Genomic DNA, 17687 nt, shown 5'->3' with positions numbered 1-17687 from the left:
GAGTAGTTAGTTTAAACAGATGTATTATTTTTTCTTTGCATCTCTTGGAAGATTGGGGATTAAAACTGGATGAGACAGCTGTGGTGAAAGCAATGGTCAGGGTAAGGGAGAAGACAGAGGGCCCAGTGTGCAAAAAGGACGGGTATGATGTGATGAGGGAAGTAATTCAGAAGAAACTGAGAGTAATGCTACCTGATTCCTAGAGTTAAGAGTTCTTATTTGATCTGAAAAACATGTTGGGGCTACTGCATTGATTTGAGAAAGTGAGTTGGATAATAGTAATGACTATCAAGCAAGTCGATTCCAGTTGCTTTGATGTTAGAGTTTTCTTTTTTAAGCTGATGGTATAAATCCATGGGTCCTATGATACGTGCTAGAAAATGACACGCACAGAAGAAACTGACTTGCTAAAATGGATGAAAATGCTCTTGCAGTGATCATTTTCTGTCATCTTAGCATGCAATTGTATATTCCTGACCTCAAGGGCTGTGACATTCAGTGAAATTTTTTATCATCTCTTGGTCGCCTTCTAAATGAGGAGAGTTATAGCGCTGGTGTATATAATCATCTTTGCTAAATTCTTTTTTTAAAAAAAGAAGACAAAGAAATGCTTTTTGAAATGGGTCTTTAATAAATCCAGGACAAAGGGTGTGGTGATGAGATCGCTTCTTGAAAAGTGTCAGGCCAGAAACTGTACTTTGAGAAGACTTCACAAATTTCCTTTGACCCAAGTCTTTTTGTTGCTTATTATTGTTCACCATGACCTTCAGAAAGCCACTTAACTTCCAATATTTGAATTATTTTCACATACAGTTGTGGTCTTTGTATTTGCCATGTCAATTTTCAGAGACTTAAAGAAAGCGAGTGACATAATTCTGGTTACCTTCTTGAGTCACTGTGAGACTCTTGCAGGTAGAGTGACAGAGACATTTACAGTTTACAAATGCCTTTTTCCCTTTCTTAAGTTTTATGTTAATATTCTTTTTCTTGGCTGTGAAGCAAACTTAGAATCATCTATAAGTCCTAGGAAGCTTTATGACTTTTTTGAACCTGCCAGAGGCTGCAGCGTCTATGCTTTCTTAATATACTGTGTGGGATGGTTTTGTCTGGAAATTTTTTGCTTTTCTTTATTTGTTTTGCCTTCAGAAGTGCCTTTAGAGCCAAGGTAAAAGATACATGTCCAGCTTTGTTCCAGAGTTCAATATTGTGCATCTTAGAATCCTAAAACTCGCACTAAATTCCGGTCATATATGACTAAAGAATCAGAGGAGATACCTGAAAATGCAAGAAATGTCTATGATTGCATGCTAGGGCTGCCACAGTTCATCGCACAGGTTATTAACTGCACAAGGGAATCAAACAAGAGGATTGAGTGGAGACTGAAATCTGGCCTGTGATTTATTCACCAAGCCAAGTGCCCCAGAATGGGATGATGTCCACCTAAAGAAAGAGGCAGCTGTCTCTAATACACATAATTCTCACATAGGCAGCCCTGTTGCATAGAATTCTGTTGTAATTTCTCCCACAATTGTCAAAGGCACAGGTATCTTTTAAAAGGCATCTCTCCAGAGATGGTTTTGGTCATTTTAACCTTCATCTGTTGCTTCAACCTTGACATTCACAGAACCTTCATTAGCATACTGCAGTCAAATAGAGTTTTCCAATATCTTTTTCATCACTGTCTTTATCACCAACTCTCTAGACACAGTTTGATGCAAAATCTTAGAATTTTGAGTGAGTGTGTAAAGCACAAATCTGTTTCTCTCTTCATATTCTTTCTAGATTCTGCCTTATTTCGTGACCAAAAATGATTGAAGCTTCATTAGTTCAAATGTATAATTTCACGTGGAGCCAGTAGGAGAAATTCTTTTTTGGGGTGATGAGTCCTTATAAACATTGATATATGCAGGATACATGAACACAGGCATAAGGCAGTGGTGAAAAGGACTTTATGTGATGTTTCCATGATTATCATCAAGCTGGCTTGTGAAGGTGCTCCCAAGAGACCATCTTTTCTACCAAGGAATAGAGCTTTAAATGTGAAAGGGGGAAATGTGATTGAGGTGCATAGGAGGAACTCTGTCATTGAAATCAGTACATGCCTATCAGTTTGGACTCTGGCATCAGCATTCTGAGCACAGACTGCAGCACTAATTCCCTGTCCTCCATCAGGGACGGGGCTCTAAGTTGCTGTGACCATAGTGAGACCATGCCAAATGGGCACTGTTCCAGCTGTGAAAACTGGTTCAGGATCAGTAAGATAACCCAAATGAACAAGAGAAAAAGGAGCCTTATTACATCTTTTAAAATTTTCATAAAGATGCCTTAGCCCATCCTTTTTTTCTGCCCAGAGAGATCTTTATATTCATACCAGTGTCTACAATAAAAACCAGACCCAAAGATTCAAAAAGAAATCCTGAAAATTAATCCCACCCTAGTTCTATGCGTAACTTCCTAAGGCCACTGTGTCTACGAAGGTACAGTTATACACACCAGGTGATCACTTTGCAGAATCCATCTGGATGCATCTTCTGTGACATAAACAGATCCAGACTTTTTTTTTCTTAGAATCTCAATTCAGGCTCTTTACGCATGTTGACATCTTGCTAGCCTTAGGCATTTCAAAGCAATTAAATTTCTATCACACATCCCAGTAATAGTTTCAACAGGCTTCATTTTATGGTGTTCTACCAGAAGACACTGTACACCCTGAAGTTTCCAGAGTCATCTTTGAAAGAGCCCAAAAGGAGGGTATTGTGATCACTGCTGGATGTTAACAAATGGAAAGCTGCTCTTTGCTACTCAATGCCGTTCCTCCATCTGTGCATGACTGGTTAGCTGTAATAAACAATGGCCTCAGCATGAATATAAAATAAAGTATCCTTACCATATTAACAATATCTTCTCACTCAGGGAAAACCCCTGATAGAAATGACTGAAGGTCATTTCTCAGCAAGAATAGGGGAAAGGGTTATGGGCCAGATGTTAACTTTCCTTCCAAACTCCACATATTTCTTTCTCTGCACATGATATTTTAATGGGTTTTGAAGAAGAGCGCAGTTTTTAATGCAGCTGATTTGCAAAAGGAAGAGAGGATAAAAATGTTCCAGTGTTCATTTGTGATATGTAGATAAATTCCCAAAATGTTCCCCCTGCACCTTTGCTACCTTGTTATTCCAAGGATTTATGATTGATTTGAGTACCGTAGCTGAAAGAAATACTTGTGTGTCTTACAGACAGTGGTAATCACTGAGTACATATATAATACATCAAGATTTTGAACACTTGGGCTCAAGTCCCAGTGACTTTAGAGTTGTTGTTGTTTTTTTTTAATATTCATGAGACAGTTTTTTCAGCTGTAAAATGTGAATAATACTATCTTGCTAGCATTTCTACAGATTTCATTACTAATATGTAAAAAAATGCATACGTAAAATATTTTTACCTCCCATACAAAATTTCTTCTAGGCATCTTATTTTGGGAAGCATGCTTGATAAATGCACTTCAATTGTAGATGTGGTAAGATTAGGAAATACATATCTCAGTGCATTTACTTTTTTCAGCGTTGTAATTGAGCATGATTTTGTATCTCAATCAAACACTGATTCTGTTCTAACAATGCATAGAATTTAACTCTTTAAGTTATGTGTATCCAAAGAAGGAAATACCTAGACCAACAACCTGTGCTTGAAAAATGAGGGATGTGCATTTATAGATTAACTGGGAGAACTTTATCTTCTTAAAATATTTTTTTAAGAGAAGCAAAAATGTCTTTGGTAGCCCACATGAAAAGATATTGGCATGATCTTCTGTATAACCAACTTACTTCTTGCGCTTCTGGCATGAGGGACAGGTATTTGTGAATCGTGCCTACAGAAACTCAGGCCCTATGTTGGAGATACTAGCCTAATTAACCAGGCTTTATCAACTGGGCTTCCAGGAAAGATGCTAGCCTGTATACCCTTAGGAAGTGGTTCTCAAAGTGGTGTCCCTGGACCAACAATATTGGCATCACCTGGGAACTTGTTAGAAATGCAAATTCTGGGCCTTACCTCAAAACTACTAATCAGTGGGGCTACACAATGTGTGCCCTAACAGGTCCTTTGGGTGATGCACATGCAGGTTTGGGAACCACCGACCCAGGTTATCCACTGTATGCAATGAATTAACTTCTCTTCCAGTGAAATTTGAATGTTGCTAATTGAAATACCATCCTTAGAAGAAATGAAAAACTTGTCTCTCAAATGATTTTTTTTTCTGTAGTTTGGATAAGGAATCCCATGTGTGAAAGGTGCTCTTAAAAAATCTCATCTCTTGTCAGTCTCTTAGCCATTTGCTCCCAGCTCCATGCATTTGCCTTTCTGTCAATTGGACCATACCTTGTGTTTTCGAACTGTGTATCCCCCATTTTGGAGGGGGAAAAAAACTTTTCCATTATCCTCCTGCCTTAGTTCTGTCCTTCCTTACACAACTAAAAATTCCCAACAAGTAGTCTTATTTAGCTGCTTCCGTTTCCTTACTGTTTAATCCCTCTGTAATTTTCTTCAATCTAGTTTCCACTTCCACCTTTGAAGTGCAATTACTCTTTGAGATTTTCAACCATTTTCTGCTTGCCAAACCAGAAGCCTCCTTGTTTTTCTCTAGGATTTCATGCTTTTGATCTCCCCAGTCCAGATCTGTCTTTCCTTGCCTTTTGTGATACAAAGATATAGCCCCATTCTTTTTTGTGTGTGTGTGGTGCGCGGGCCTCTCACTGTTGTGGCCTCTCCCGTTGCGGAGCACAGGCTCCGGACGTGCAGGCTCAGGGGCCATGGCTCAGGGGCCCAGCCGCTCCGCGGCATGTGGGATCTTCCCGGACCGGGGCACGAACCCGTGTCCCCTGCATCGGCAGGCGGACTCTCAACCACTGTGCCACCAGGGAAGCCCACCCCGTTCTTCATTGACATTCTCCTGAGTCCTTTCTCTCCCTTCCTTTCACCTGGGCCATTCCTTAAGGTCTGTTGTTTAGAACGCTCTGGCTCTCTCCCCATCTCCCTCCCTCCCTCCCGCCCTCCCTCTTACATTCTCTTAATTCCACCTTCACATCCCCACCTTCCTTTAAATGACAAGTACCACCTCCTGGCTAAGGATTTTCAGTTCTACCATCTTCAGCATTGACTTCATCCATTACCCACCTAGAATCTCTGCCCAAGGCTCACCTGTGTCATTTAAAACTCAAAACTGCCAAACGGAACTGTCAGTTGTCTTTTACAAAAGAACTTCTCCCCCAAAGTTACCTCTGTCGTCAGGGCGTATGCTTCTCTAGATCACCCCGCTTACTCTGACTCAGTATGTATCCTACATAGTGCGAGATGTGAAATTTCATTGCTCCTTTTCTTATCTGATCTCTTATTTCATTTCACCCCTTCCATAACCTTCTCTGTGGTCTTCCATGCCTGCACCATTGAAGGAACTAGCTCCCCGCCTCAGTCCGTCTGCCATTTCATATCCCATACACCAATGCCAGATCAGTCTTTCTAAAATATTAATTAAATGATGTCATTTCCTTGAATGTTGGCTCCTCCATTACCTCCAGATTAAATCCATCCATGGGATTCCAGGCCCACACAGGTTTCTTGAGGAAGCCACCATTCCATATATCTCATTCCTTTCCCCATGAATTATACCTCCATGAATCCAAATCTTAGTCTAGGATATAAGAACCAGCTCAAGTATTTCTTCTTCTAAGAGAATATGCAGCCTTCATTAGTGGCCTATTTTTCTGAGATTTTACAGAAATTTCCCTATTATTGTCCCTTATTTGAGTTTTATGTAAATGAAAAGGAATGTTCATGAGAAGCCTTATATAATGCTTGAAACTTAGAAAGATAAGTGTTAGCTTTCTTCCCAATCAGAAGATGACATTCCCAGCTGCAAAGAATAATTTCTTCTATGTGTCACTCTTTGTAGTTTGCCAACCATCATATCAGGAGTGGGTAATGGCTTCATATCAGGTGAGCCATGGATGTTTGGTGTAGTTAGATGAAATAACCATATCTTTGCAACCTCTGTTAACTACAGAGTATGAAAATACACTCACTTGAAATAAATATCAACCAGATTTTCTATTCCATTCTTTTATGAGAATTTAAGGAAAAAAGCAAAAGTAAATGAAAATTAAATGAAGAGTTAGCTAAAAATAATATGAATAATTCACAAATAAGAATTTTTGACTGCTGGCTCATCAAGATCCCAGTCTGGTAATTGTTTATCCAAGTTATACACCGAGAAGGTCTAGGCTGGGGAGCTGTATGGTCAGTCTCATCTTCAGTTAGCTTTTACCCAAAGGCTCTTGTAGTACATTTTTTATCTTGTTCTCATCTCTGTCCAGACAATCTTAGTTTCCTAAAAGCAAGCACAGTATCTATGCTTGTACGCCCAGGAATCCATGGCTAAGTTTCCCCAAGGTGGTAAAATAGTTTTCCTACCTCCATTCAAGAAATACTAGTCAATTACCTTAAGCAAATTACTTGCCTATTATGACCACCACTTGGAAGCAAACAAAAGAATGGCCAGAGAAAAGGAGAAAAGAATGTGACATGTTTATCTTTTCTTAAATGCCCCTAAGAGAAGGCAGGCGTATCTCCTTATCTTAACTCTGTAAATGTTAAAAGATTAGAATAAATATGTGCTTAATAGATGCATATATAAAAAATTGTGTACATATAAATCATGTATAATGGAAGTACATTGTACATGGAGGAGAAAAACTCAGCAGTGGTTTCCTAAACTATTTTTACTTCGTCTCTGTAATGATGAGCCTGTCTGACTACCTATAGCTGCTAACCAAACACATCCTGAGGGGCGCTTTCAAGTGCAGACCCCGCAGACAGCCAAGTATCAGTGTCCGAAAACTTTCCACATGCAAGTCCTCGGTAGTGCTGGTGATAGCTGGCATCTTTGGATCTGGCTGGAGTTGTTAGTAGAGCCCGTGATTTTAGGAAAAGCAAAGGAAAACTGCAAACAAACCGTGCAAAGTAAGGCAATAAGGCAGGTGCTGGCTGCAGGGTTTTCCTGCCCCCAGGGAGTCTGCATTTTGTAGGAAGAGGCAGAAGAAGGCACTGCAACTAGAGTTCTGATTCTCTAAGAAGCTTATGTGCCTTTCACACGGAAATTTAAAGGGTATGTAATGAAGAGCTAGACGTCTGAGTAAGGAAAGAGAAGAAAAGGCTAATTCTGCAAGCATCCTGGCTTTCATCTATCGAGATGTTTAAGTGTAAAAGTGCTGACATAGGAGACGGAAGAGGATTACTTTCCGCCTCTTCACGTTTTATGTTTTCGTATTTAGCTGTTTATTTCTACTTTAAAAGAAGCAGTACTGGGCTTCCCTGGTGGCGCAGTGGTTGAGGGTCCGCCTGCCGATGCAGGGGACTCGGGTTCGTGCCCCGGTCTGGGAAGATCCCACATGCCGCGGAGTGGCTGGGCCCGTGAGCCGTGGCCGCTGGGCCTGCGTGTCCGGAGCCTGTGCTCCGCAACGGGAGAGGCCACAACAGGGAGAGGCCCGCGTACCGCAAAAAAAAAAAAAAAAAAAAAAAAAAGAAGCAGTACTGAAGCACTTACATTATGCGTGTGCAACGGGGTGCGTTGCACACCCTCTGCTTATTCTGCACGTTTGGTCTGGCTTGATTAGTAGGTGCAGGAGGCACACGGTCCCTGGTGGGAGCAGTTATTTCAGAACAGGTGGTTCAGCACATTGAGGATCAAAGAACCCAAAGGTGCGAGGACTCTGACAGCTGCAGGAGCTCTCTGATCTCAGTGGGAGTTTCAACCCCACCCTGCAGATCAGGCAGCCCCCCTCAAGACAGGAATTTGCATTTTGCGTAAGGACCTCTCAGTCTGGTGGTTTCCCCTTAGGTATCAATAGAATAGCAACAGCCTGACTGATGGCAGAAGACACCCCACTGTCACGGTTGGCATCCAGTTCTCCCACAGTCCACTCTCGTCCCCTTATTTCCTACCACGTAGACTGCTAATGCCCATCCCCTGCTGACCACTCACCCCACACGCCAGGGCTGCTGGTTTCCTCACTGCGCCAAAGAACCACACACAGACCTGATGATTATTTAACTGGGAGTTTCCATCCTGGCACCTGGTTGTCCTCCCTGCAGCTCCACCTCACTGAATCTGATGTGGGCACCAAAGCCCAGTCCAAATATCACCTTCCCTTCTTGGGTCATCTTACCTGACTCCAAATTTCAGCTAACATTTATTGAGTACTTTGTGTAGAGCAGGCTCTAGTAGTTGCTTTACATCCATTGTCTTTTTTACTGATTTCTTACTCTTTTGAAGTCTTTTTACACTTGCACAGTGACTACACAGTTATCGCTTTTAATTGTTTCTTAGTGAAATCATAGAGTTATTCTTGTCTCATCTCCTGCTGGCCTGAGAACACATAGCAGTTTCTGTTTCTTTTGGAGCCTCATGGTGTTGAATACATAGTAGGTGCTCCAAACCCCATGAGTGATATCATAATTAATGGTATAAATTCACAGCTTATATTGGTGAAGTGTATTGAAACTGACCCTTTCTAAGAATTGAATAATTAAACCTAATTTATCAACCATGTTTTATATTTTGATGATCACGTGCCTCTCAACAAATACACATTCAGGATGCCCATACGTCTTCTAGTTACTGGATTATTGATACTAAAAGATGTGAGAGCTCTCTGCCACCCCATAAGAGCATCACCTTACTCCCTTGGTTGCACGTGGGGTAGCCACTCTCCTGGTTTGTCCATGAATGAAGGCTTTCCCCGGGACACAGGATTTCAGTGCTAAAACCAGGACATGTCTGGGTAAACCTAGGCATTTATTTGTGTTAGTCATAAGAAATGATTTCCCCAATGGAAGAAATTGGCTGTACTTTTATATTAAATGCTCAGGAATGGATAGCTGTCACTTATTGTATTGTTTTCAGTCACAGGCAAAATTTTTAATCTCTCATAGGCAACTTGGATGTTTTTTGTTGTTGTTGCCCTACTTTACACTGGATGCTACCTAGCATTGTCTGTACATCTGACAGCTGGTAGCAGAAAGCCTTACTTCAGGAAGCTCAAAAACTTAAAAAAAAAAAAAAAAATCACACACACAACTTTTTCCAATTACTTTAGTATATAGCGAGTGCTTTACTAATAGCCATTTTAGAGTTATGAAATATCTATTCAGTATGGTATTTTTCTAAAAAAGATTTAAAATAGCTGGCGTCAGCAAGGGTAGTCCGCTAAGAGAGACAGAAGTCCACCAAATTTCCCTGGTTATAGCTTCCTGTGCCCGAAACTTCTCATTTTTCTTTTCCTACTGAGCTTTCTAACTTTTCTTTAGAACTGACTTTCTTAGGTCTCATAGCTAGCACTGTTGTCTAAATTAACTGTATCTGCTTTTGAACTTTGCAGTTGTTTACTTGTGTATTTAATGATTAGCTCCTCTTGGCACTTATGGTCTCATCAGAAAATGGAAATATACCTGCCGGAGAACATTATCTATTTTCCTGCCTTCTCTCGGCCATCTAACTAGTCCAAACAAGGAAGCTTTTGGATTACTTGGCATAAGAACTAGTTAAACTTCTGGCGCCAGGCAGTTCCACTTTTCGGAACTTATCTGCATAAACAGTCATGCAGCCTAATGGAGCAAATATAATGCTAAGCAAGTTTTTCAGATTCCCTTTAATAAGCTTGTTCAGCGTCATTCTATCAAGAGATAAATGTACTTTCTGAAATACATTTCTTAACTGTGCTTCGAGATCTTTAGTTGATCTATATACATGCTTTGTTCCCTCAATGTCTTTCTAAATATTGAATTCAAAGAATTTTGCATCTGGCACAGTGCTTGCACAGAGAGGTCCCACTTGATCATCATGAAGTTACTTTCAGGCTCAGGATTTGCTCTGATCTTGGCATAAGAAACGTGCATAGATAAAACTATTTTAGTTATGGAATGGCCATATCACAGCCAGTTGTATGCATGGTGTATTTGCTATACAGGTAATCATAAATGTTTAAAATAGGAATATTGGCTCTATACTTGAATACATTTTGAGTATTAATGATGACTTTATAGTAGTCAGTAACAAAAAGAACAGAGCTCCTAATTCCCCCTTACAATTCTCCTAAAAACACTTTATGCCACTTGGTGAATTAAAGAAAATTTCTCTAATCAGTTACATTCATTCACTTCACAAATACATATGGAACCTCATCTCTAAGCCAGATGTTCTGCAGCCACTGTAAGAAATCATACTCCATGGGGCATGGTAACAGTGATAACAGTGTGATGGGCAAGACTTGACTCAAATGGTTGACTCAAAACAGTGTTTCTGAATTTATAGCTAATTTTAGAATGTGAAACTTTATATTATATAAAAAATTATTACATGTCAGTTATACCTCAGAAAAATTACTAGTGCTCCCATACCATTTAATGGCTTGTTTCCCTGTTGACACCATGTTTTGAAGGAGTTTATCTGCCCAACACATTCATTGTGTAATTATCTTCTCATTACTGTTTGCCAAAAACCAAACAAATAACTGCCAATCAGAATACACAGAGTTGATATATTGTCAGCACCGCCCCCCCCAAAAAAAAAGAAGAAATAAATTTATTTCATTTTTTTCTTAGACTGTGTATCATGATTGTGGGCAGATACACAATTTCAAGTATCTTAAAATAATTTAAAATACTGAAAATCTCCGTTACTGATTCAATGGACTTCAGTGATCTATGCTGATTCCCTCATTTATTAATATTTTATTAATATACACTTTTTTTTCTGTTGACCTGCCAGTCTGTAGTTTTACTGCAGCTACTCAGCCTCTGTTCTGAACACCTCCTTTGAGTGTTACATGAACAGACCTTGTCTCTGAGGGTAGGAAATGAATCGGAAACCAAAACAAATATACAGCCTTCATAAAGACTCAAGGTGCTTTTCTACTTAACTCGAGTGGTTGTTTAACAGTCATGAAGTGTTCGTTGTATTTGATGACTCTGTGTGTTAATTTATGTCCTAAAGGTTATTAAGTTGACAGTTATTGGGAGTGGGGTGTGGGGAGGTAGGGAACAGCAGCCTGCACAGCTGAGCTGGGGCCCAGGCACCCACTTTGTAGACTATTCAAAGCCCTTACCCTCCCCAGGCCCCCATTTACCCTCTTCCCTACTCCCCTCATATCAATCAGATCTCTTATCTCATTTCCCTAAACTGAGACTAAATGATGAATTGTACGGGTTTAAAACCGCTTGACGCTAGTATGGGGATATTTGTGCACCATGCAGAGTTAGCCTAGTATTGTATCTTCGGCACTAATTTCAATTCCTCCAGGGAAAGAAAATACCTTAGAGTATTCATGATGAAATGATATAGACTATGGTTAAGTGATAAGTGACAACATAGGATTTATATGAAGTTTAACAAAAGATCTCCACCATTTCGTTTCCTTAAGCCCAAATTTGACATTTCTCCTCTATTATGTGGGTTACTCTGTATCTTTTTTAATTAAGGCAGCAAGCTTACCTCACATAATACTATATAAATAAAACTAAATAGAATTGTTAGTAGCATTTACCGATTTGTGATGAGTTCTATTTTATTCTTTTCTGGATGTATTTACAAGTTTTTACAATGAACATACTTTTTAATCAAGAAAAAAATCACTTATAATAAAAGTTACAAAAGTACATGTATAAAAATCCTAAATATATCCTTGCCATAGCAAAGTACTTTTATTCTGTTTTATTCAGTATGCCCTGTCTGGCTGAGCATCTGATATAATAATGAGCCCTTCCATTTGTATAGTTCTTTACACAGATTTTCTCATGTAGGATATATAATAATAATCAATTTAGTAATGGTGATGGGATAGATAATAATATCCCCAAACAAGGAAATTGTGGGTTAGATATTTTTTCTTGTTTGCCAAAAGTTATATGATTAGCCAATAGCAGAAATGGAGCAGTATTTCTGAATCCTAGCACAATTTTCCTTTTTATATGCTATAATTTCCTCCCATGTGTATAAAGTTCTGCTAACTTCCATGAAACAGATAAAGAAATATAAGTCCTAGTTCCTACCATCAAGCAGTTTCTAATGCATTTGGGGTAAAAAGACATGCTGACAGAGAGTTAATTAGCAATTCAATAGATGACACAGGTAAAAAGTGCAGTGCATAATACAGTGCCTGGCACATATAGAAGGCACTCAAGAAATGTTGGATAGGTGGATGGATGCATGGATAAATAGATGGATGCATGGACGGATGGATGAATGGATGGCTGGCTAGATGGGCAGAAGGGCAGATGGGTTGACAAATTAATTAAAGTTACAGGTCTAGAAAGGAGAAAATCCACTCATCACAGATGGTTGAAATTCAGTAAATGTCTATTGACTTTTATTGGTCAGAGACTATTTCAAGAAGGAGAAGATAGACTAGCTAGGCCTTCAGGGACTTAGAAGAGTAGAGTTTGACTCTGCAGAGAGGATGAGTGAGGGAACTGCAGGCCGAGGGCTCAGCATGAGCAAAGGCAGTGAGGCAGAAAGGGCAAGATATGACTGGGACTGCAGAAGGAGTGACTGACCTTGCTAACGCAAAAGGTTTGGTGAGGAGGTTGTTTTGAAAGTAGACTGGGACTGTATCATAGAATATCTTGAATTTCAAGCTGAAGTATTTAAATAATCCATAAGCATGGGCATCTCTAGACATTTTTGCCTAAAGTAATTCATGTCATAAGGAAATGTTTTAGGCAATAAATCTGGTCGAAGTAGGACTCTGTGTTAAATATAAAGATATGAGAGAGTTTAATGCAAGGTGGAGATTTTAAGCATTCAGCTGGGATTTTAAAGTATTTTTAGAAGGAGCTGCAAATGTAGATCTCACTGTATCATCATTAAAATATTCCTATATGTAATTGAAACTTCTGAGACAGTTATGTCAAATTTAGCTTTAGATCAATAGGTATTTCTCATTGAGAGCTAAAAGTTTATAACATTCGAGAAGAAGCTGGCATAAAAGTCTAGAGGCCTCCAAATATTTCATGCATGAAGTTTAATAAATTTTTCATATGCCAGAGGAAAGATAATAATTTATGTCTTCCAGGATTTTCAACCAAAATACTAGATAGGTCAGAAAATTTGTAGTTTTGAAGTTGTATACACTTCTCTTTAAACCTACTAATTGTTTTATCTTACAAAATTGGTGATGTTATCACTTGAATACAAGTGGTCAACAGTGAGGCCTGGGAGCGAATCTATGTGGGTTAAAATTTGGCTCAACCACTGAACTGCTGGTCAATCTTAGCCAAGTGTCTCTCTTTCCTCAGTTTTCTCATCCATGAATGATAATAATAGTAGCACTAACATCTTGAGATTGTTGGGAGGATTAAACGTAAAAATCTGGACTAGTGCCTGCCATGTAGTAACAATTCATAAATGGTAGTCATGTTACTAGTTATAGACATATTCAATGAATAATATGCATTCATCTTATTTTCTTATGATTGTTTACTTGTTTTATTTTTTTTTTAATCATTGCTAGAAAGAAAGCTTGGCTCCCGTAGGGTTGTGTCTGGGTTTTCTACCGTGTGAAAGTATAACTCAACATACATGGCCTAGGTTGCTGCTAACTACGGTAAAGCTGACCAACTTCTTGCCTTCTTTAGTGAGCCATCTCTACGGATTTGGACTGATGGATGCGGAAGCCATGGTGATGGAGGCGGAAAAGTGGACCACTGTTCCCCAGCAGCACGTGTGTGTGGAGAGCACAGACCGACAAATCAAGTAATGTTTGCTGCAAGCAGACAGCATGACAGTGCCCTAAAAGAGATTAGGCCAGTGCAGATATCTTGAGACAGCCCTATGTTGCACATGGAAACTAGAAATTTGTGTAGTATTTTTCTAATGTAATTATAAAATTCTAATAGAATATCTAAGGCCCTAAGCCATTAAATACACACCAGTATAACCCAAGGATCCTTAAAAGAAAAACGTATCTTACAAGGTGGGGGGCGGGGGGGGGGACCCTTACAGATGGGCATTCTTCAGTTTTCTACTCTGTCAATATTTCTAATCGATGGTAGACGTATTCCCCATATTTTATGGTAGACGTATTCCCCATAAGTTGGTATACTCCCAAAACTAAACCTTATGTCCTGGAAACTTAACTGCATACCATGTAGTTCTCTGAAGATTGATGCAGGATGCACAGTAAAAGAGATTGCAGTTTACTCAGATTCCAGGGCCTAGTCCCCTGTTTCAGCCTCACAAACTTGGAGGCTGTGCTGATTGGATTCATCAAGTGATAGTGAAGTCTCTCCTAGGCGCTGAATCCGAAGAATAGGATTTATTTTAGTGATTTTATTAGTAATTTGCTTTCAGCTTTCTTTTCAGAGAGTTAGCTCGGAAAAATACGTAAGAACTTTGGTTTGTAATAAAACTAGAGCCATTATAATTCTTGAGGAAATTGTTAGGAAGCAGAAATAAGTGGACTAAGTTTTTTTTTTCCCCCATTCTACCCTCTTGTGGCAAAGAATAAGAGAAAAAAAAAAAAAGTAAAAAGTTAACCGGTATTTATTGAGCTCTTACTATAGGTCAAGCCAAGTACTAGAAACAGTGTGTGTTTTCTTCTTAAAACTTTATAACAACTTGGGTATTATTCCCTTTTGACAAAGGAGGAAATGGGATCAAATGGAATAATTGTTTATTCATTCACAAATTCATTTACCAATTCAGCAACAATTTTTCTTGCTATCAAGCACTTACTGGCTATCAAGCACTGGGCTAGATAATTAGGGATAGAAACAGGAATAAGAAATGCTTCCTGCCCTTGTGGAGCTTACAGTCTAGCGGGGGAGTCAAACCAAAGTAATATAATAAGTAGATCATTACAAATGACAATAAGTGAATGCTGGAAATAAAAGGGGTAGTAAATAAAAGGTGGGGAACATGTTTCTCCTATGGTTCAGTGACCATCTTAGAGAGTGAAATTTAAGCTTTGACTATGAAAGAAGAGTCAGCCATAGGAACAGCAGCAAAAAAGCACTAGAGGCAGAGTAGTGTATACAAAGTGTCTGAGGTAAACTTGAATTACCCCAGAACTTGAACCAATGCTAGTGTGGCTGGAACCCAGTGTTCAAGGGGCACAGTGGCACAGGAGGAAGCTAGTGAAGAGGACAGGAGCCTGTAGGCAAGTGGCAGACTGTGCGCTTGGCTTATAGAGAAAGGAAATGGTAGACCAGGGATTTGAATCAAGGTCATAGTCATCCCCAAGCCTCCACTGTACCACAGTACCCTACACTGGTGGTTCACAAAGTGGATTCCGCAGATCAGCAACATCCCCATCGCCCGGGAACTTGTTGGAAAGGCCTATTCTTGTGACCCACCCCAGCCTTACTGAATCAGACACTCCAGCACCAGGGCCCAGCGATCTATCTGAACAAGATTGATATCCACTACCTGCATGAAGATCAAAGAACCTTCATTCATTCCTCCTTTCCTCTCACTTGCACCTTTCCCACCCTAACTAGGGTTACTCCCTTAAACGACCTGATCATTTGGGTAATGACACTGTGTCCCTTAGTCTCCAGCGACCACGGCTTGCATTGCATCATGCGGTCCTTCCAGGCCTGCAGGCTCATGCAGCCGAGCTCTGCCTCGTGCTCTGCTCAAACCCCCTTCTCTCTGTTGCAGGACAGTTCGGCCCAACAGTGCGGTGCGCTCCGTCTACAAAGCATCGGGCTGCTCCGACAATCCCAACCACCACGTCAGCTACCTGGAACACGTAGTTGTGCGCATCACCATCACCCACCCCAGGAGGGGAGACCTGGCCATCTACCTGACCTCGCCCTCAGGAACCAGGTCCCAGCTTTTGGCCAACAGGTACAGTCACGGCCCCTGACCGCTAGTGTGCGGGGGTCACAATGACGCCCAGCGACTCTTTCAGCTTGAAAATGTCCGCTGTGCTTTATTTTTTATTTTTTCAGAAGTCGAGGATTGTGCATGTACATATATTGTAGGATCATGATTTTCTATGCAATTTTTAAAGGTTACTTTCCATTTACAGTTATTACAAAATATTGGCTGTAGTCCCTGTGTGGTACAGATAATCCGTGAGCCTATCATATATACCCAATAATTTGTACCTCCCACTCCCCAACCCATATATTACCTCTCCCCACCCCGTCCACTAGTTTGTTATCTAAATCTGTGAGTCTGCTTCTTTTTTTGTTATCTTCACTAGTTTATTGTAGTTTTAGATTCCACATATAAGTTATATCGTACAGTATTTGTCTTTCTCTGACTTATTTCACTTAGTGTAATGCTCTCCAAGTTCACCCATGTTGCTGCAAATGGCAAAAATTTCATTCTTTTTTATGGCTGAGTAGTAGTCCTGTGTGTGTGTGTGTGTGTGTACACACCACAGCTTCTTTATCCATTCATCTGTTGATGGACACTTAAGTTGCTTCCATATCTTGGCTATTGTGAAGAGTGCTGCTATGAACATTGGGGTGCATATATCTTTTCAAATAACAACCTGATTAAAAGATAGGCAGCAGAACTGAACAGATATTTTTCAGGCAGAAGAACTGAATAGACATTTTTCCAAAGAGGAAATGCAGATGGCCAACAGGTACATGAAAAGATGCTCAGCGCTGCTAATCATCAGAGGAAATGCAAATCAAAAGCACAATGAGATATCTCCTCACACCTGTCAAAATGGCCACCATCAAAAAGAACACAAGTAACAGATGTTGGCGAGGGTGTGAAGAAAAGGGAATCCTTGTATACTGTTGGTGGGAATGTCAGTTGGTGCAGCCACTGTGGAAAATGGTATGTAGGTTTCTCAAAAAAACTAAAAACAGAACTACCGTATGACCCAGCAATTCCACTCCTGGGTATAAATTTTAAAAAAAACAACCCAAAAACATTAATTCAGAAATATACAGCTCTTCTTTAATTTCTTACTACCCTAAAAACTGTGTGGGGCCGGGGGGAACGCCACTTACACATCATGATGGGATGGTCATAGCTCTCACTGCCCACACATAAACAGAGAGTGCAAAGCCACCTAGAATCTGTAGGCATGGAACAGTATAACATTTAAGAGTTAGGTAATATTAAAAGGATGCTGCAGAAAAATTGAGGGCCGCCTGTTGTTCTTTATCCTATAAAAGAAGTGCGGAACACTAATTCCTTAGGCCTCTGAGATGCCCTCCCCGGCCCTTAAGTGTGTGCTGGCATTTGTTACAGATTAACTGAATGCTCTTGCCAGAGCACTTTCCAAAGTTAAAGGAAATTCTATTTGTTTTAAAACAGGTTTTGGCAGGTTTTTTCTGCAAAGATTCAGTTAGTAAATGTTTTGAGCTTTGCAGGCCATGTGTTTATTGCCACTACTCAACTCTGCCATTAGAGTGCAAAAGCCACTGTAAACAATATAAATGAATGTGTATGGCTGTGTTCCAATAACAACTTTATTTACACAAACAGCCTAAGGGCTGGATTTGGTTTGAGGACTGACTGTAGTTTGCTAACCACCGTTTTAAAGGTTGGCCCTTTAGTCTTTATTGGCCAAGAGGGCACTTACTTTTTCTTAGTAGCCTCTTCCTTTCTCCGTACTTCCTCCAAACATTTCTCCAGCAGGTAATTGTATTGCCAGGATCCTGCT

General features: G+C 40.0%; 1 protein-coding gene across 1 annotated transcript in view; it reads left to right on the top strand.

The window, feature by feature from the left end:
- The window catches only part of PCSK5 (proprotein convertase subtilisin/kexin type 5), a 324200-nt gene that overhangs the window by 259031 nt on the left and 47482 nt on the right, over positions 1–17687 (top strand). The window contains exons 11-12 of the mRNA XM_007450986.1: positions 13687–13804; positions 15713–15901. Of these exons, the coding sequence (XP_007451048.1) occupies positions 13687–13804; positions 15713–15901 (307 nt within the window). The remainder of the gene's footprint in view (positions 1–13686; positions 13805–15712; positions 15902–17687) is intronic.

The sequence above is a fragment of the Lipotes vexillifer genome, unplaced genomic scaffold (assembly GCF_000442215.2).
Source record: "Lipotes vexillifer unplaced genomic scaffold, Lipotes_vexillifer_v1.1 scaffold204, whole genome shotgun sequence".
NCBI classification, from domain to species: domain Eukaryota; kingdom Metazoa; phylum Chordata; class Mammalia; order Artiodactyla; family Lipotidae; genus Lipotes; species Lipotes vexillifer.
This window is presented reverse-complemented; position numbering and strand designations above follow the sequence as displayed.